We start from the raw sequence: 21405 nt of genomic DNA, 5'->3' as shown, positions 1-21405 counted from the left end.
GCAACGGGATACCAGGTGGCTTTGCTCATGTTCACAAAGATCACTTGGTGTCCAAAGATCATCTAGCCTGTTAGTAGAGACCACGGTCAAGTCCAAAAGCCCTCCAATGTCGCAGCTTCTCCTCTGGAACAAGCACACATGCTCTCCAATCAAGCTCCCATCCTGTCGCTATTAGCTCCCCTTCTTTGTCGCCCAAGCTTGCACAGTCGTCTCCTCACAACGCATAGACTTTCTCTGCCTTCACACATTAATTGCAGCCTTGCAGCTTCTCCTATGCATCATAGAGCTCTCGCTTCTGTTGCCCACAACTCCCATAGCGTATAGTAGCATTCACCCTCTCTAGAAACTCGTCGCCCTTTACTCCTCCACTAGATCCTCCCCATATCTCTCTCATCGAGATGCCCACCCCTCCAACCGAGCTGACGATATCCTTTTCAGCATCCCTCCATGAGTCGCATCTCCACGTACATGACTTGGGCATCCATCTAGAAGCTCCTCTTACCTTTTACGTAACCACGCTTGCTTGCATGGATTGCCTTCTCTCACAAATAGCCAGGTCATCATTTTTAAAGACCACTCTACCCACACACTGAAGAAATACTAGTACCAAGGCACAAATCTAGCACCTTCACTTCAAATTTCACTAATGACAAACCTCCTCAAGCCCATGAAAACCCACATACTTGTCATAGGCACTCACCCAAGGCACATATACTTCACAAATGTAGACTCCACATCAACGGGAAGCCCCCTGAGTGAAAGAAAATACCTTCACTGAGGACCACAAAAGGACACATCTAAAGATAAAAATATCCCAAGCCCAAAACCAGTTACACAGGGACTCTACATGCTCTAGGATGCTTGGTGCATCTACACTTGCCTCATCCTATCCTAAGAGTCTCCGCAAAAATATTTACCAGCTCAAGAAATTATCTACATCAGTATAGAGTCTTTTATGAGAGTGTCCATAACTCAAAGCCACCACCCACTAGCTATGTGCATAGCTATGTACCTACTCATCAGCATGCAACAAGTGGAAAACATATTTACAATTTTATCCACACAACGGACAGCAGGGTGGAAGGGATCCTTTGGATGGAGAGTCTACATAAGCTCAGTGGAGCATGCGGGCTCAAAGAACTAAGCATGTAGTAGGAGAACATTTTTGGTATTATATCTTGTCCAGGTTTTGGATGAATGGAAATATATAAGTGTTGCTTCTATATTTGTCTTTGAGCGCAGTCTATTTGCTGGCTTGCACACATATGAATGGTTGTGAAGTACACGCATGCTTATGAAGCTGGATCGAAACACTTCCACGTGTAATTCCTTTCCTAGGCTAATCTATCATTAAAGTAGACTTTAGTCTGTGATATTACATTTCTTTGTGATCAAACAACTCTACGTGAGTCCTTAGTGATTTCTTGGTGAAAGCACACTTTGCATGGTATGGATGATAGATCAAAGGAGAGTTTTTAGAAATAGATGATCATGGCATCCAATACTATTGGGGCTATGTGTACTTACATGGAGTGGTTTTAATTGTGTGCTAGGCCTATGACACATGTAGGTGCTATGTGGCAACTACTTCCTTGCATGTGAGACACCTGGAGGTGGAGTGTCGTGTGAGACAAGTAGACTCTTCCCCTTGTCTATTTAAGGTCATGTACGTGAGTGTGTAAGACACGTTTGTGAATTTCTTAGTGAGATTGATATATTTTGTGTTGCTTTGTGACATTTTTGTTCCATGTTTATTCTACATTTCTGCTCTAGCTACACTCTAAATGGTAACAGTTTTGAACCATGAGGTGACCAAGGTACAATTCACAATGGTTTACTGTGGCTTCAAATAGTACACATGGTGAACCAGTATCCTCCAACATCGCAAGAATTTGGGGTTCCCTATGATGCTAGGGTCAGTCACTCCAATTATAGCAAGTGTTCAAACTAGAATTCCTATAGTGAGGATTTTCTATAGAATTTGAGCGTAGATGATCGAACAAAAACTTGCTAGCCCCTTTTGGAAAGATGGCCACTGTTTTTGGAACCGTTACTAAGTCTGTCATTGCAACTCTCATAACTGGTTCATAAGCCAATTGATCCTATAAGAGGTTCGCATCTTCTTGGAGTTGCCTCTACATGCTAGATGCTAGCCTGTGAATTCCTAGTGCGATTAGCCACTTGAGGCTCCAATTGTCATTTCTCTTCAGAAAGGTCATCCATTGAAATCTTCAATGCATCTCTTTTTAGAACACAGGAGTCTCATCAGCATTGATTTGGAGGCTTCTTTCTATCTAAGGTCGATCCCAAGGATGGCCACTTTCTATCTAAGGTCCCCGTCCCAAGGATTACCACTTGCTTGCATTCGATTGTAAGCATTTCTATGGTAGATTGGCGTTCCTTTTAAGATTCTACAGGTCATTGAATGCCTCCTTGCATTGATCAAATGCTTCATATTCATTCCTCAACCCCCATAGATGATCTTCGGCCGCACTAATGTGTTTATCATATTACAGCTCTGCATCAACTCAGTGGACTCTTCTTTGGCTTGATCCTTGTATCTTAAGGCTTTTGTTGCTTGATTGAAGGCTTCATCCCTATAGTAGAAACAAGCTTGACTACTCATGATTGTGCAAGCTTGTTGATCCAAAAAAAAGGTTGGCACGCTACTAGAGTGGTTCGCCTTTGATTAATGAGCCTCTCACATTTAGCTGCAATTGCCTTGGGTCATCAGTCAGCTCAGCTTCCATTTGATGGATCGACTGAGTCTCTTAGTCATAGACACCGATTACTCTTTCAATCAATCTCAAGAGATCCATGTGTTGCTCAAAAGTAAAAACTCCCTGTCACCACTATACTATCTTACTACTTTATTCCAAGTCGATATTAATACATGAGGATCGTATTTCTAACCAGTGTGGAGGTCCTCATTGGAAAGAAGATTGTCCCTTGGATGCGGAAGGTAGCAAAGTCCTTGGTTCCTACTTTGCATGAATTAGCGAGCACTTCCAACTCTTCCATTTATAACGTTGAGCATTTTCCCATGGGAAGTCTTTCTCCCATTGAGGCACCTTTGCTTAAGTTTGGATGGCTCCTCCACCATCCTACAAATGACAATGGTGTCAATCTGTGGTTGACGTGTCGGATCACTCCAACAATCATGGAGATCCGGTCATGATTTTCAGTTGGTTAAGTCAAGCCTTGAATGAATCAATGCTATGATACATCATCTGGGATGTCGAACAAGGTAACTTGTCATCCATCGGGACTCTTTTCCTTCGGATGATGTCTACTAAAACCATGTTTGAGTTTCCTAACTGATCTCATCCAAGTTACATGTATCCGAGTCCCACATTTAGAACCTGGTTTTACTGGCAAGCCTGGATCTAGCCTATCCCATTACTTTCCTCTTTGTATTCCTCATTTGGGGTTCACATGTGAGGTAGTGATCTCCAATACATACTCTCTTCTCTAATTAGGACACTTCTTGATCTTCTACAAATCTTAGAGTTTTGAATTTTCAAGAAGCAAACTGAGCAGTGCTTCCCTCCTCCTCGTAATTGGATTGTATGTCTCGGGTGACATCCTGGACCATGGTTCGGTATCATGAAGTCACGTTTTGGTCACTCTTGGAAGTATTGCCTTTGGAAGTTGTGATAGGCTTTGATGGTGATATGTCCTTAGATATCCTTTTTGAGCTGGCGGAAATAGAACACAAGGACAATGGATGACTTCTATGGAGACATATCTCTTACTGTACTTGTGCCACGTTTCGTGGTGGAGGGGACCCTTGGTGATGAGAAGGCCTGAAGTTGATACTTTATGTTTGGAGGGGCATTCCCAATGATGATCATGATAGAACAACTTTGTGCAACACAATCCACCTAGTACTTGAGGTTCAAAAGGTGAGGTCTCCTCAACCATTGTTTTCTCCTTTAGTTCTTCTTAACTCCTTTTTTTTTTTTTCAAGAAAGAGACTTCTATTAAGTAAGAGAAAAAACCCATGAGAGCAAGCTCAAAGCGGAATACATCATGAAATCATGAGGATAAATGAAAACCCCCCTCAGAGTGAGGTGGAAAACAACCAAGGCTAAGGCTGAAAGTGCCACCTCAACCCTGTAGTAGTCTCAGAGAAGAAAGGAGAATCCTTCCATTCCCCGAAGAAAGAAGCCCTCCTAGCTGAGGCTGCATGGGAGTTGGTGTCTGTCTAGATACTAGCCAATGTGTGCGAGGGATGAACCTGAGTACCCTCCAAAGCCTCTGTGCATCTGGCTCTCCAGATATGCCAGGATGCTATACTCGCTAGAATCTCCCAAGAAGTATCCGCAGAGGCATGTACAGCTGTAAAAGGAAGGTGTGGTACCACATCCAACGAACGTGGCTCAGTCTGATGACGTCGAACTGAAATGGCCCGAGAGGAGTCAAATCTCTCATAGAATACATGAGGCCCTATAAGAGAAAGCCAAGCCACTGAGCCCCATGTCATAAAGAATGGGGAGTGGGCAAAGTGACTGAAAATCCTGGCTACCCCCATCCAAATCATCCTCGCCTGTCTGCAATCCCATAAGCAATGCTGAATAGTCTCCGAAGCAGAGAGGCAACGAGGGCAAGTAGGGTTGGCTCCGAACCTGGACCTCCAAAGGTTCACTGCAATCCCACCATGGATAGAGAGCCAAAAGAAGATAGTGATCTTTCTATTCCTGTGGGATTTCCAGAGTCTCCTCCAGAAGCACCTCTGCAGATCCGCAGTGATATCAAATGTCTCCCAATGAGGAACTCTGGAAGGTCTCCAACCTCTACTACTGAGCTGAAATCTCCTGGCATTACTGACCGTGTAACGAAAGAAGGGGATGCGCAATTGTTAGCTAGTTGAAGGGCTACACTGTAGGAGGGGGGTTACATAGATGAAAGAGGGTGTGTGTGTGTGTAAGCGAAGGGCTGAGCGCCTATGAAGAAAACGGGCTGGTACGTGATGAGACGGGTGTAGGTTTCCGACTGCAGGAATTTTGGGTATATGAGCTCTGAGAACAAGTGTAGCCTTGCATCGGATGGCGTGCATTGATTGAAGGCTGGAAAGAACCGTACAGGCTGGTACGGAATCTGAAGCGTGGGCTTTGTACAGGCTGCAGTACGAGGTTGTACGGGGTGTACTTGTTGATTGGTACGGGCTGGTAGTACGGTGCCTTGATTGAAGGCTGAACAGGCACGTATGGGTCATTAAAGATGTCTTCTACGAGTTGTACGGAGGATGGTCGTCATTAAATGCAGACTGTACGGATTACTGTGTATGAGTGGTACGGGGTGTAAGTACCTGCTATCGTATGTACGATTGTACAGCTGCTGGTACGGTGAATGTACCTGCAGGTTTACAGATGATTGTTCCCGCCAGTTCTTCTTATGAATAGCATGTGGGCTTGGGGGTCTTGCTGGCCAATGAGCAGTGGGCTGTGGGTTCATGGTATTCTGAGGCTGACTGTTTTCTGAGTTTTTTTTTGGGGGGAAGTTCAGTTTTGAGTTCAGTCTGTTTCGGGCTGTGTAGTCTTTTCCCTCTTTCAAAGAGTCTATGTGTGTTCTAGTTAGGTTGTGTGGGAGATTGACTTGTTATTTGTGTGCTCTGGATATCTGCTCTGGAATCTAGTTCATAAGCTCATCATCTACGAGCCCATGTTGCAGCTGATCCCTGTGAAGTCTCGACTATCTGATGTGGTGAAGTGCATATTTCCGGGTTGTCTTTCCTTTTTTTTATTATCATCTTTTTTGGCGATCCTGCTGGGGACAGGAGGAGTTTTGAATTGAGATTGGGTACTCAAGACAAAACGGCCCAAAAGAATTGGCTGGGGAATGTTGCTTGAATTTCTGTGTGGTTAGGGATTGAAACTATGAAGACAAAGCCTCGCATGAGAGTGGTTCATTGTGAGTTATGTGGGGAGTGTGGACACAGGAGAGATAGGTGCTTTGATGTTGAACTTCGGGTGATACGCCTCCGCGCTAAGATTCAAAAGGCTTTGAAAATAATTGCTCTTAGGAAGAAGAATGCCAGTCAGATGCAGGGTAAGCTTTCTTCAGTAGAGTGATTATTTTTGCTTTCTTCCCAGAAGAGGTTGGGTGGTATTTCTGGTTGGAAGTGTGTTTGAGAGAAGTTAGTTAAGAGGAGAGATGGCTCATGAATTTCCTCGATTTCATGGATTGCCCAATGAAGACCCAGAGAGATTTTTAGAGTGCTTGGAGTTCACAGCTCTTATTAAAGATAGGAATGCTCCAGAAGTTCTTCAGATTCTATCCTTTTGTCTGTTGGGAGAAGCGAGAACTTGGCTGCAAACTTTCTCTGCAAGGATGCATGATGATCAGGGTACTCACAGAAACCCGACTTATCCAGAGGTGAGGACAGCTTTCCTGGACAGGTTTATGTGTGTTAGGGATCCTGATGGCATTTGGAGAGAGCTGTGTTTATTGCAGCAACAGCCGACTCAGTTAGTGGATGAGTATGTCGGTAAGTTCACTGTGTTGTGGAATAAATGGCAGGTGGCCTTATTACCTAAAGTTCCTCCCAGAGTTATAAAAAAGGATAGGTTTGTTGCTGGTCTGAAGTCGGAGATTAGAATAAAGATTGAATTTAAAGAGCTGGTCACTTATGAGGATGCTCTCAGGGTAGCAAAAGAGAAGGAGAGGAAGCAGATAAGATTGTCACAAATAATGCAAGAGATGCCAATGGTTCAGCATGTGCCTGAAATTATCTCTCATGTGAAGCCAGAAATATAGAAGTCTGAAGTTAGAAAGGAGGAGAATATGAAAGAAGAAATTCATGAAATGTCGGAGCTTATGAAGAGTTTGAGTTTGAACTTGATGAATGGTAGGGGAAGAGGTAGATCATCAGGTGGATATGGTAGAGGCAGCATGCCCTCTTCAAATAATCCAGGCCCGTGTCAGGCAGGACGAGGTCAAGGGTCATTTGCACCTTGTGTCCAGTGCTTTAATTGTGGAGAGTGGGGACATTATAGCACACACTGTGATAAGCCTCCTCATGCTCGAGGTGATGTTTATCCATTGCCAACAGGGTTGAATAATAGGGTGAATGATCATAGTGTAGAAGTAAAAGATGCAGGTCAACCTAGTACCTCTGGAATCTGTAAAGCCACTGCAGAAGAGAAAGGGAAAGGTAAGGCAGTTACATTTGGCTTGCTGGAGTTAGAGGAAATTAAATATGTCATGCCATTAGGGAAGAGAGATAGAGAAGAGGAGATTGGTCCGAGTGCAAAGAAGGGGAAGCAGTCTGAGGAGATGATGACCTACCAAAAGAAGAAGAGCACGAAGCCCAGAAGGAAGTACAGAACTGCAGATTATCCCATGGGGAAGGAGCAAGGAGATTATGATTTGGTGGAAGATCTTTCAGCGAGGAAACCGGACATTACATTTGCTCAAATGATTGGTTTATGCCCAAAGCTTAAAAAAGAATGGAGGCGGGCTGTAAATCCAGCAAAGAAGAACTCTCATAAAGGTACAATTAAGCTGATGTCTATCTCAGAGTTGCCGGATCTTTTACCTGCTGTAGAAGCCTAGCATAAAGGGTTTTGGAGAGGCCTATATAGATGGAGGTGCACAGATTTGTGTGATTACCCAGGCTTGTGTGGAAAGATTAGAATTGAAGATATCCCGCTCCTCTAGTTATCGCATCAGAATGGCAAACCACTCCAAGGTGAAGACTTTAGGGATAGTACCTGGTTTGGAGGTTGAGGCATTCAGTGTTTCATGTCGAGTGGATTGTCATATAATGCCTGCAGGGTTGGGAGCCTATCCTTTGATTCTTGGAAGACCGTGGTTGAGGAAGGTAGGTGCAATTCAGAATTAAAGGAATCTTTTCAGTACATACGAATGGAAAGAAATTGAATTTTGATATGGTAAGCAGGGCTGAAGTTCCAGATTCAGCAAGTGAAGAGGAAGAGAGAAGTGAAACCAGCAGTGAGGATGAGAGTTCGGTGACTTCAGAAAGTGATGAAGGAACAATAGCATTGGTGGATTTGGTAGATGAGGGATCACAGGTGGATTTTGTGGGAGCAACAGGATTCAGTGAGGAAGAAGTGGATAGGTTTGAGGTTATTGAGAATTTAATGCAGCCCAAATGTTCTCCAGAATCAACTCAGTTGTTGATTGAGCAATCACTGAATCCTGATCTCAATGTTGAGGAGAAAGAGGAATATTTGAAGATGTTGCAGAAATACCCCAATTTGTTTATCACTTCTTATGAGGAGATTAGGGGATTTAAAGGGAAGCCTCTGAGGATTGAGCTGAAGGAAGGTGCCAAGCCTGTTTTTCAGAAAATAAGGAGATTAAGCCTGGAACAGAGAGATGTGCTGAAGGAAGAGGTGGATAAGCTTCTCAAGGCAGGAATAATTTATCCTGTAGTTCACTCTGATTGGATAAGTCCTGTGGTCATAGTGCCAAAAGGTGTAGACAAGTGGAGAGTCTGTGTTGATTACAAACCTCTGAATGCATTGACAAGGAGAAACCACTATCCTCTACCTTTTCTGGATGATATTCTTGATAAAGTGGCAGGTCATGAAATGTAATGCTGATATTCAGGGTAGTGTCAGATAGCCATAGCCCAGGAAGATCAAATCAAGACTACTTTCATTACCCCCTGGGGCTGTTTTTGTTACAGAAAAATGCCTTTTGGAGTTACCAACGGCCCCTCGCATTATCAGGAGAATTCAGATCTGATTTTATCACCCTTCCTGGATAAATTTTGTAAAGTGTTTATTGATGATATTTGTGTGTACAGTGGAAGTACGGACTGGTAGTACGGTGCCTTGATTGCAGGCTGAACAGGCACGTACGGGTCATTAAAGATGTCTTCTACGAGCTGTACGGAGGATGGTCGTCATTAAATGCAGACTGTACGGATTACTGTGTATGATTGGTACGGGGTGTAAGTACCTGCTGTCGTATGTACGGTTGTACGGCTGCTGGTACGGTGAATGTACCTGCAGGTTTACAGATGATTGTTCCCGCCAGTTCTTCTTATGAACAGCATGTGGGCTTGGGGGTCTTGCTGGCCAATGAGCAGTGGGCTGTGGGTTCATGGTATTCTGAGGCTGACTGTTTTCTGAGTTTTTTTTTGGGGGGAAGTTCAGTTTTGAGTTCAGTCTGTTTCGGGCTGTGTAGTCTTTCCCCTCTTTCAAAGAGTCTGTGTGTGTTCTAGTCAGGTTGTGTGGGAGATTGACTTGTTATTTGTGTGCTCTGGATATCTGCTCTGGAATCTGGTTCATAAGCTCACCATCTACGAGCCCATGTTGCAGCTGATCCCTGTGAAGTCTCGACTATCTGATGTGGTGAAGTGCATATTTCCGGGTTGTGTTTCTTTTTTTTAAATTATCAACGTCATTAGGAGTGGCTGACGTTTTAGCAGCTAGAACCTTCATGCAGATGTACAACCTAGAGGTGCTCTCCCCCCACTTCATCATGATGGTGGAAAGCTTTCTTGGACAATCATATGCTCAGACTTCCCAACTTGAAGGCTCACTGGAATTTTATCAGAGAACTAGGGTCTACTCCCCGTTTGTAAATAAGGAGAGAATGGGGGAGTGACACCTCTAGCATGCTAGGGGGGACAAGGGGGGTAAGAGAGGCTGCCAAGTGGGCAGCACACAGGATGCCGCATGGGAAGCATGCAGACATCCTTCATAAGATTACTTATGACCCACTCTTTAGGGCAGATCTTTCATTGTATAGACAGCCGTTGATGGGCCACACATGGGACCTGATTTAGGGAAGCCCTGCAGACTTAGAGGCCCCATTGAAGGGGTACGAAGGGATGCTATTAGCCCTGGACATGGGCACAAATGGCACAACCATTGTGGGTTTTATAGGCCCCAGAAGGGGTGGTCTGGTTGGCCAGTCTACAGACTGTGTTGGCCAGCCAGCAGACGGGTCGGTAGACTCTAGACCAGTCTGAGGGCCAGTCAGGCTGTTTCAAGGGGCATTCAGCCCTATATAAGGACCCCGTTGGGGGGGTACACATAATTCAGAAGAGACCATTTCAGGCTGCAAGCAAGGTCCTCAGAAGTGCACCCAGGCACTAGAGAGAGCCAGCAGAATTGCAGCAGCAAGGGATAGTGGATCCAGCTCCTGTTCCGGCCCATCAGAAGTGCATCTGAGCACTAGAGAAGGTGGAGGTGGAGGCAGCAGGACTTAGCAGCATGTGTAGAGCTCATCGAGTGAGCAGAGAACACAGGTATAGAGAGGGAACTGACAGTGAGACTGAGTTTTAGGCTCCTCCCATAGCCACTAAAGTCCTCATCAAAAGCATGCAGTAGAAGGAGAGAGCAGAGACCTCCGATTCAGCACTAGTGGGCAGGACCCTGCTGCCCACAAGTGTGTGTTTTGTGGGTCCTCTCTTGGAGTTCTTATTCTAGTATCAAGTATCAGTTGTCATATCTTGCTGTCTATTCCAGATCAGAGTCTGGATTAGATTTACATATACGTGCGCACATCTCAAGTAGGATCTAGAGTTCTCAGGTGTGATCTTGTGAACTGTTTGTTTTCCACTGCGTGTTCTAATATGGTAGACGTACATGTTCAAATATTACTCCAACAAAGTCATCCTTGAGATCTGACCATGTTTGGGAGCGATCAAGAGGAAATTGGCTATACTAGACACTGGCAACATCCTCTAAGGACAAAGGAAAAATGTGGAGGCAGACATGCTCACTCTCCACTGCTTTGGCCATGTAAGCTGTGAGGAACTTCAGGATGTGTGCTTTGTCATCCTTGTGTAATTGTTCCTGGAACTTTTATGCCTTCATGTGGACCTTGTTGAGCGTTGCTTTTCTCAGAGTCTGGAAGGATTGTCCTTTCTCCTATGCAAATGCTTGCAAGAATTATAATAAGGAAAACACTAACTTTCTGTAATAATTTGATGCAAAACTTGGTACAATGTGAAAGCGAGACAAAATGAGAGTTGAACTTTGCATTGTGTTACCCAGCTCCGAGCACAGTAAACTGGACCGCCTCTCAGATAATACAAAGACCTATTGCTTCCGCAAGTATTACAAAGGCCAAAGGTCTCTAGTGCAAGCTGCGAAAGCTGTGCAGAACTCATCACTATGTGTGTTGATGCGACACTACATGTGGCTTCGTATGATCACGGTGCAAATAGGGAAACATAACAAAGTATGCTGCAGGCTATGTGCAATTGCACAATGTTACCAAGCCTACCACAATATTGGACCACCTCTCAGATTATACGAAGATTACCCCTCACCATTTTCCCTGATACAAGTGCAAGTTCGTAGCTCAAACCGCTCTCCTATCATATTCTTCCTCTATTGTCCCACTATGAGTACCATAAAATGTATGAGCAGGGGTTTGGTCTCTTATGGAAATATCACCCAAGGCCAAAGGCTGTTGGTGCGAGGTATAAGAGGTCCATGGAACACACGACAGTGTGTAAATGCAAAACTACATGTGTTTTTGCACGATTATGGTGCAATTGGTCGAACGAAACAACCTATGATGTAGGTTACGGTGCAACTAGTAGAACAGAACAAAAAGAAGAGATGGATGGAAACACAAAGAGAAGATCCTATGCAAATGATGCTTGCAAGAACGAGAACAAGGATACTCTATGTGAAAGCGATATTGAACAAGAGTTGAACTTGCCACAGTGTTACTAAGCAGAACACAGTACAATAGAGTACCTCTCAGATGGTATGAGATTACTCACCAAGAATCCCCAATGTAGCTGGTGATCTCGTAGCTCAAACCTCTCTCCTCTCACACCCTCCTTGTAGAATCATTACCCCTTCTCATTTTCTCTCCTCTTCATTATTCTACCTCACCTTCAAGCCACGACTTTCCTCCCCCCCATTGGTAGATGTTTCTATCCCTTCTCACGACTGTGTGTTAATGCAAAACTACATGTGTTTTTGCATGATTATGGTGCAATTGATTGAACGGAACAACCTATAATGTAGATTATAGTGCACTTGGAAGAACAAAACAAAAAGAAGAGATAGATGGAAACACAAAGAGAAGATCCAATGCAAATGATGCTTGCAAGAACGAGAACAAGGATACGCTATGTGAAAGCGAGATAGAACAAGAGTTGAACTTGCCACAATGTTACTAAGTGGGACGCAGTACATTAGAATACCTTTCACATGGTATGAGATTACTCAACAAGAATCCCCAATACAGCTGGTCAGCTCGTAGCTCAAACCTCTCTCTATTCACACTCTATCCTTTATTCCACTTGTACAATCATTACCCCTTCTCATGTTTCTCTCCTCTTCACTATTCTTCCTCACCTTCACGTCATGATTTTCCTCCCCCCATTGGTAGATGTTTCTATCCCTTTGAAGTCGCATATTGACTCTCTTGTCCTAAGGTAAGGCATCCTACAAAGTGCAAATTAATAAAAAACAATGCTGACTAATAAAAAGACTCGAATACATTAGGCTCAACAAAAGATGATCTTCCCCAAAGGAAAGGTCCCCTCAAATACAAGTTTAGCCACTTCCCCAAGGCCTCTTCGCAACTCATCATATGTTTGATAACTCCTATGCCACATGTACTCTTCTCCTCAAAAGTGTCCTAGGCTTTAGGGCAAGGAAACCTACAAAGCAATAAAAAATAATGCCAACTAATAGATAAAAGTGTTGGGACAAGCCCCCTAGCTATCATCTTGTGAAAAATATATCTTTCAGCTATTCCTCCTTCAAGTGAGAATGATTAAATTCAAGCATGATTCCATCACTATCAACCGCAAGTCCATATAAGTATATCATGGTAATAAGCAACAAGCCTACTCTAATCGGTCTTGATAAGATCTAGGTTGTAAGCCACTCACTTCAAATGCTCACCCCTTGAAGAGCTTCATGCTAAACCTATCATTACCAAGGAATCACAAATGTGAGCTAGATTTCTGATGGCCTTTGTTGGAGATTCTTTATAGGGCAATCCTTGAGGCTTTTGAGATCCCTTTTTGCTTTGGAGTTCAGAAATCTTCAGTTTGATTGTAGGTTTGACGCTTGCCAATAGTAGGATCATTCTCCTTTCTTCAACGATTTGCTCTCTTGCAGAGACCTTCTTTTGCCCTTTTCTATTTTCAGCCTCTCCAAACAGATTCTTTGCCTACTCTTTATTCTTTCTGCTGATGATGAGAAAGGCTGCCTTTGCTACACGTGTATGTACATTGCTCACTTATTTTGTACTTTTCCAATCATTACTGCATTGAAAATGATTAGTCACATCCGTGCTACTGCCTTTAGCACCCAAGATCTCAAAAATCCTTTTATTTACTTTTTGTATGTAGATGGAGCTCCGAAGAGAGGCTGCTTTAGGCTGTTATTGCTAATGTCAAGCCTAGAACTACTAGGCTCTTATATTGAAATTCATGAGCATTGTCAATATTATTAATTGCAACCTCTGATTGTACCTTTTGCAAGTACCAATGTCGTCACATTCTTTGGAGTTCTTGCTGGCCCCTTGTCTTGACGGCTTCTTTGCACTAGGGCCTTATATTGAAATTCATGAGCACTATCAATCTTGTTAATTGCAAAATCTGATTGTACCTTTGCAAGTACCGTTGTCGTCACATTCTTTGCAGTTCTCACTGGCCCCTTGTCTTCTTTCAAAGCAGTCAGGAACTCACAATCGCTTACCCACATATGTTTATCCATCTGTATCTATGTAAGAGAAACTCTAGGTCAAATCTACTTGCATGATCTGGGAAAAATAACTAATGCAACTAGTAAAATGAACGTGATTATGTGAGCATGATAATTCTTTGGTACAAATAACCTACATTTTGCACCCAACAAACCCTGTTGAAAAACACTTGTATTACATTAAAGTGTATGTACTTGTACCCTCATTTCAAGACCAGCTTGGCCAGCTTGAAGATTTTTCTAGTCCACCTATATAAAGTGATGGCATCTACATAGCTTGAACCCCTTCCTCTTCTAAACCCTTATTGAACTAATGTTGAGAACCCATTCAAGCTATATCATAGCTATCTAATTCTCTCTCTACTATCCTCAAGGTAAGCCAAGGGAAATTTTCTCTGAAATTTAAACCAACCATGGCCATGTAAGGAAATTTTCTTTTAATAAATTGAGCGTACCATATACAAGGGGAGTGCTCTCTATTTTCAAGCAAATACCTATACCTGTAATGTAATAAAAGGGTATTTTTTCAAAGGGCACCCCATGTACAAAAGTTTTTGTAAAGGTCCAAGCACACATGTAACAAGGGTCCCCTAGCATTAGAGCTTCAAACAACCGAAGGATTTATTAGAGGATATTTACAACAACCATGTTTTTGTCACCCAAAAAAGGTTCACCATTTATTACAACTTTGGCAGAATGTGAAGATGATGGGTGCAATTAAGTGTGCAAAAGAAAATAAAGTTTTCCACTTTGATACTTTACAATCTCATAATTTTGCTCTCCTATTTGGTAAGATGTTGGCTTTGCAAATATATATCCACCTTGTTTTTTGAAAAGAAAGGAACCTTCTATAATTTCATTAGAGTTATTCAAATATATATCCATGTTGTTTCTTGCCTATCTAGGTATGTCTAGCTGTTTTAGCATATCCGAAACTAATTGGCTGCATAAATGTACCTTGTAAAGGTAAAATATTTTTTGAAATAAAACCTTAATTTTTAAAGTGTTATGAAGGGAATTTGGTCTTCATTGTTAGAATATGAAGTCAAGTTGAGTGTGTTTTACTAGAGATCTAGTAGAGCTTTATGTGTGAGTGCCACGTGTCATATTGGGAGATATCACATATACACTTTGGTATTCTAGTGTGTGTGCCTATCCTATAGATGATTGTACTTGTGTGTCACATCAACACACATCAAGGAGTCTACATCAAGCTTATCAAGTGAGTCCTTTCATTTTTGGTACTTCCATTTCTCTTTCTTTCATTTCTGTTTCCTTACATTTCTCTTTCTTTCATTTCCGTTTCCATTTGAGTATCATTATCTCTATTCCTAGCCTACCCTCTCTCTCCTCCTCTCCCTCTCCACCATGTTTCTTCATTTATTATTCAAATAACACAAAAGTCTTTTTCATTTACCTTGATGACCTCCCATGTACGTAGTTCAATGCATAGTTGGGAACCTATAAATCAATCCCACCAACACACAAATGAATCAATAAAAGACTATTAAAATCTAAACTGAGTTTGTTCAAAATAGAAATTGTGAATATGCATTTGCAAGTACTTGAGTGACTATGTGTGGGTGCATGCTCATGCTAATGGTTAACACATATGCATGCATGCACACACACGCATGCACTGTTTGAGCTCTCTTATGAAGTTGAGATGGAAATGGATAGATGAGATGGAAAATGTACCAAGAGAGGGTAGAGCTTGCAAATTATGCCCATTATGAGACATTTGAGGATGAATACCATACATGTCTTGTATGTTAGGCATATCAGCATATAAAGAGAAATATAAGATACAAATTCTTTCATCCATGAGTCTTCATTCTATTCGGATAGCCATAAAAAACAATAGGATTCAATATAGTGTAAATTCTACCAACTTAGGTGCATCTTCAGTCTTCAAGAAGAGTACAATCATAACTAGAGGAGTCCCAAACACTTGAAAATAATAGCCTTGACAACTATTTATAGAGCTAGGAATAGGTTGGATATCAAGTGCATTTGTCTTGAGAGTAGCGGGACGACTGAAAACATTATACAAATTTCAAGACAAAACATTATACACTTGAAAATAATAGCCTTGACAACTATTTATGGGAAATGAGAAGTTGGGGACCAGAGTACAAACCCTATCCTATCTTGCTAGTAGAGACCGAGATGATTCCTCTCAAATGGGAAGCAATTTGCAAGTAAATGGTCTACCTCAACAAGCTGAAAAAGAAAGAAAGAAAGAAAGTTTATTAAAGTCTTCAAAAGACCGATGGGTCTATGAGACTATGAAAAACCTGATACAATGAGCTGTGGTAGTGGAGCTATTAAACGAGCATCCATACCAATCCAGAATGCAAAAAATGCAAAATGACAGTACTAAATCCTAAGTAAAACATAGTCATATCTCGACTATATATATATATATATATATCAATCTCAGCATCATCATCGACATCATCATAACCATCATCATAACCATCATCATCAACAGCAGCAGGACATCAAGATGGATGAGGCTGTGGAAGTGGAGGCATGAGGTCAGCAATAGAGCACTGTCGCCCCCCCAAGGGTGCAACGTCTCCTAGTCATAGCTCTGCGTCTAACTAGGGCCACTGTGACCCCTGTCGGTTGAGCTCCGACCCTAAACAAGGAGGGGATGTCCCCAAGTATGATATGTGAGTCAACCCTCTATCTGAGTTGTTGGGTCACAGCTCGAGGTCACGGTCATGTCGAGGCCTCGCCTCGTGGGGGTCTATGTGCTCTGGCTGAAAGAACTCCGTGATAGAGCTCTAAGAGGTATCAGTCGAGGAAGAAGCTTGCTCCTGTCTCTGTGCTCGGAGTATCCTATCACGGTGTCTGAGCACCTCATGAATGAAACCAGCCAAACACGGCCTCCAGTCCATAGACCAGCTCGAAGGGTGAATACCCAGTACTCGCCTTGTAAGCCCTTCGATAGGCGAATAAAGCAGCTGGAAGTACGTCGTCCCAATCGGCTAAAGAATTTAGGCAAAGTCGATGCACGATCCCGCACATTGTGCGATTTGAGCTCTCAGCTAGACCATTGGCACGTGGGTAATAGGGAGATGAAAATTTGTGAACTATTTGAAGCAGGTGAACTAGTGCAGCAATGGTGTCATTTAGGAAGTGAGACCCTCTATCACTTATCAATTCAATAGGACAACCAAACCGAGAGATGATCTGGTCATATAGAAATGTGGCTACTACCTGGGCTGTACAGTTCTTGACTGCCTTGGCTTCGACCCATTTGGTTCCATAGTCGATGGCAAGCAGAGCATACTTGTTCCCTCGGCGTGTGGCAGGAGAGATGGGTCCAATGCAATCCAATCCCCAGCGATAGAAGGGAGGCACCGGAGTGAATGGTTTGAGAGGGAGGTACTCACGCCTTGTAGGTTTGGGGCCCGCTCGTTGACATGAATCACATCTGGTCACATGAACATGGTAGTCGCGGAAGAGCTTGGGCCACCAGAACCCTGCTCGCATGATCTTACGAGCAGTAGCATCTGAGGCCATATGCCCTCCACCTATGCCAGCATGTGCCTCTTTAAGAATGGATTGTGTCTCGTGCGGAAGCACACACCGTCTCAAGATCTGATCCTTCCCAAGCTTGTACAATTGACCTGCAATCAACTTAAAAGGAGCAGCTTGAAGGATCCGTTTGCGTTTCTCTGTTGGAGTTAATCCTGGAGGAAAGCCACCTGTAGACAAGAGGTGTACTATGTTGGCATACCATGGTGGGAAGCAGTCCACCGCAAATAGGCATTCATCAGGTAGTGATGTTATTTCGAACAAGCCCGCATCGGGTAAGTCATCGGTGATACCACTGGCTGGTTCCCCGGAATGTAACCTGGACAAGTGGTCTGCAGGTTGATGCAGTCTCCCAGCCCTCACCACAATGTCGAATTCAAATTCTTGAAAAAGAAGAATCCATGTGCTTATCCGGCCACCAAGAGTAGGCTTATTCAATAAATACTTAAGAGCTTGATGATCAGTGATGATCACAAACTTGTTGCCCAAGAGGTAGTGACGATACTTGGTCATGGCATAAACCATGCCGAGGCCCTCCCTTTCTCTCGTACTGTAATTGCGTTCTGCTCCATTGAGTTGTCGACTCGCGAAGTATATGGGCAAATCAATCTTAGTATCCTGGTTAGGTTGAGCCAGTATAGCACCTACTGCCCACCCACTAGCATCCACATGGACATGAAAAATTACATCCCAATCGGGCTGCCTGAGGATGGGGGCCTTCACGAGGCGATGCTTCAGATCATCAAAGGCTAGTTGTTGTGGGGTGGCGCAGACAAACGATCGGTCTTGATGTAGGAGTTCTGTCAGTGCAATAGCAATGTCGGCATAGAAACGTATGAACCTTCGGTAATATCCTACATGCCCTAAGAAGGACTTCACCTCTTTGGGTGTACGAGGGATGGGCAATGAGATGATCACCTCTACCTTTGCGGGATCCGTGGTCATGCCCTCAGCAGAAACAATATGACCAAGGAGAACACCTCGGAGTGCGAGAAAGAAACATTTGTCAGGGTTCAAACACAAGCGCACTTCTCTGCACTTATCAAAGACCCATCTCAACTTATGTAGATGATCATTTTGTATGGCCGGATCAAGATGGGAGGCCGATTTACCATTAAAAACAGAGAAGTCATCTAGAAATACCTCAAGAAACTTGCTGATATTCTCTTGAAAGAGTTTGGTTACGAGTCGTTGAAAGGTTGCCGGGGCATTACATAGTCCAAAGGGCATCATTCGGTAGGCATATGTTCCCCATTGAGTGACAAAGGTAGTCTTGGGCTGATCCTGTTCTTTCACTCGGACTTGGTTGTACCCGCTATATCCATGCATGAATGAGTATAAAGCATGTCTTGCCACTGTCTCCAACACTCTATCTGTGAAGGGAAGGGGGAACCTATCACGTCGTGTTGCAGCATTCAAACTCCGATAGTCAATACATATTCTAAGTTTGCCGGTCTCTCTTTTGGGTACAATGACAATTCCGCTGACCCAATCGGAGTAATCCACTGGGTAGATTAATCCTGCTTGCTCCATTTTCTGTATATCTGTTTGGACTGCCTTGCCGTAGTTGGGATTCATGCAGTATGGACCTTTAATCACAGGGTCTGCATCTGGATATAAGTCGATGCTATGCTCCATGAAATCAGCGGGCATCCCCTTCAGATCCTTGTAGGACCAAGCAAAGACATCCACAAATTCTTTAAAAAGGTTGGTGACTGCAGCTAGAAGATAGTCATGTTCCCAGACCCAAGTGGCTAACTTCAAATGCCTGGGTTGGTCCTCACTTTCAATGTTGAGATACTGCCAGTTCCGTGCCTCATCAACAGGGGCAATGCATTGGGATGTTGAGGTACTTGGTTCACCCATTCTCAGTCCTGTATGTGCTGGAGTATCTTCAAGGGGAAAGTCCCCCTCCACTTCTCTCAACCAAGATGAGGGGTAAGTAACTGGGGGGTTCTCAGGCATTGACTGAGATGTAGAATCAGTAGATGTTGCAGATGTTGTGTGCCTTCGATGCCTCGGTGACTGTTTCAGCATGCCCCGGTAAGGTAAGCCTTCCACCTCATAAGTGGTCTCCGGAAGGTCTTGAATTGAGGGGTGGTCGGCTTCTGATAAGAAAAGGTCAAGCAAAGTGAGATCGGCCATGTCCTCATCTCTGTATCCAGTATGCACCCTGGGTCCGCCCAAGACCTCAAGCTGTTGGTGGTGATTCTCCTCAAGTTCAGCAATGTCTATGTCACTTTCTTCTAAATCACTATTATCATCAGTCTCGTCTTCATTAGTGTTCCTGTTTTCTCTATCACCATCATTGCACTTAGCAGTACCATGGTTGTGCACCGTAATACCATGATTGTACTCTGAAGTACCATTGGTGGGTTGTGCCCTACTAGCCTCGTCCCTAGTAGATCCTTCATTGTATCCTATAGTATTGTCAGCATCATTTTGACCAATGTCCTCCATGTCGGCCACTGGACGATCCTCAATGTTTACTGCAGTACCATCATTGTCCTCAGTACGATCTGTGGTGTCCACTGTAGTACCCCTAGTGACCATTCTCTTATACATGTGTGGACTATTGCAAAGTCCAAAGGGCATCCTTTCGTAAACTAGTTCAGCCAGACCCTGTCGTTCTGGGTGGATTTCTGATACTGCAAGTAGGTGTTCTTCTTGATCTTCTTGTTGGCATAGTTCCACCATGTTGACCGCTAATGAGCCCAGGGCTCCCATCCAATCCAAAATGACAGCCTCCTCGTCTTCTTGATCAGCCCGATCCAACAAGTAGGTCAAACTTTCAAATCCTTCTAGGGTTGTCTCCTCATTGATACCTTGGTCACCACCCCTGGGCCAGTCCCCACAGGCCCAATGCTCCTCTTCGACTCCGGCTTGTTCTTCAAAATCCTCCTCTCCTAGTTCTATTGGTATGTGCCTTGCCTGCCCTGTGACCATATCTATTTCGAGGGATGTCGATCCCAGGGGCAATCGAACTTCATCAGTTGACCAATCCTGAATGGCTTTTGAAGACCGCAACCATGGCCGACCAAGAAGTAGAGGGTAAGTTTGTTCATTTTCGGTCATATCAAGGACAACAAAATTGGAGAGAAAAGTTACTCCGCCAATCTTCATGTGAACACCTTTGACTGCACCCATTGGTTTTACTCTGCGTTGATCAGCCATGCGTACCTGAAAGTGAACATCACTTGTCAACTTCAACCCTAGTTTTTGGAGTGTACCTTTTGGCATAATGTTCACAGCCGCCCCACCATCTAGGAAGACGTCCTTCAGCTCCACTCCATGGATCTCCACGGTGAGCTTGGGACTTTGTTCACAAGTGAGGGCAGCGTAGGCAGAGAAGTGGTCCGGTGTAGACCCATGCTGAGCTGGTAATGTCTCTGGTGGTGGCCCACTCGGAGTAGATCCCTTGTGTCGACCTCCTGGGAGGCGATTCAAAAATGTAATAGTCTGATGCTTGATTTGGGGGGACAATAGACAAAGTTGTCGTAGAGTGAGGTTGGGTTTGAAACTCATAAGATCTTCAAACAAGGAGTAGTGGTGGACACTAGCATTAGCCTTTTGCAACTTCATCCTCCTAGCCTCTGGCCGAGGGTCGAAGCTTACACGAGGATGTGGATGTAGGTCTGAACTGTGAGTCATTGTCTCCAGTGGTTTCTCTTCCATTACTCCTTTCCCTTTTTCCTGGGCAGAACTAGGTCTTGTCCCCATAGCCTCTTCTCTGTTGAGTGCTGTTGGAGACAAAGTGGGAGGACCTACTCGTGCCTCCTTATCCTGGTACTGTCCGAGGGTTGTCACTTCTGTTGCAAACCTCACAGTTCTGGACTTGCGGGATGGAAGCTGAGGTGTGCTACCTTCATCTTCAGAACTTGTTTGAAGATCTCTCGTGACACCCTTTACTACCTCCTGATACCTCAAAGGCATAAAGTGATCCCCCGAGGATGAGGCACTCCCAGAGTTAGTGGTTGACCTTAATGGCTGTGGGCCCTTCGAGTTTGTTTCTGAATCACTATCAGAAGCCAGCATGGGTGGTCTATTCCTGGGCGTACTGTGTGGTCTATTCCTGGGCATACTGTGTACCTTGGAGGAGGAGAATGACCTCCGTGGGGGAACACTTGTCGAACTCATTGGTGCTGAGGTCTCCGGTGCTGACTCTGAGTCACCCTTACATTTGTCACCTTTT

At 43.9% G+C, this 21405-nt stretch overlaps 1 protein-coding gene across 1 annotated transcript in view; it reads right to left on the bottom strand.

The window, feature by feature from the left end:
- Nucleotides 1-21405, bottom strand: part of LOC147883570 (DNA (cytosine-5)-methyltransferase CMT3-like) — a 185510-nt gene that overhangs the window by 30214 nt on the left and 133891 nt on the right. Inside the window, exon 20 of the mRNA XM_087399517.1 lies at nucleotides 15082-15125. Within this exon, the coding sequence (XP_087255643.1) occupies nucleotides 15082-15125 (44 nt within the window). The remainder of the gene's footprint in view (nucleotides 1-15081; nucleotides 15126-21405) is intronic.

This window comes from Dipteris shenzhenensis, chromosome 28 (genome assembly GCF_047967505.1).
Source record: "Dipteris shenzhenensis isolate YYH24624 ecotype China chromosome 28, Dip_SZ_1.0, whole genome shotgun sequence".
Taxonomy (NCBI): domain Eukaryota; kingdom Viridiplantae; phylum Streptophyta; class Polypodiopsida; order Gleicheniales; family Dipteridaceae; genus Dipteris; species Dipteris shenzhenensis.
This window is presented reverse-complemented; position numbering and strand designations above follow the sequence as displayed.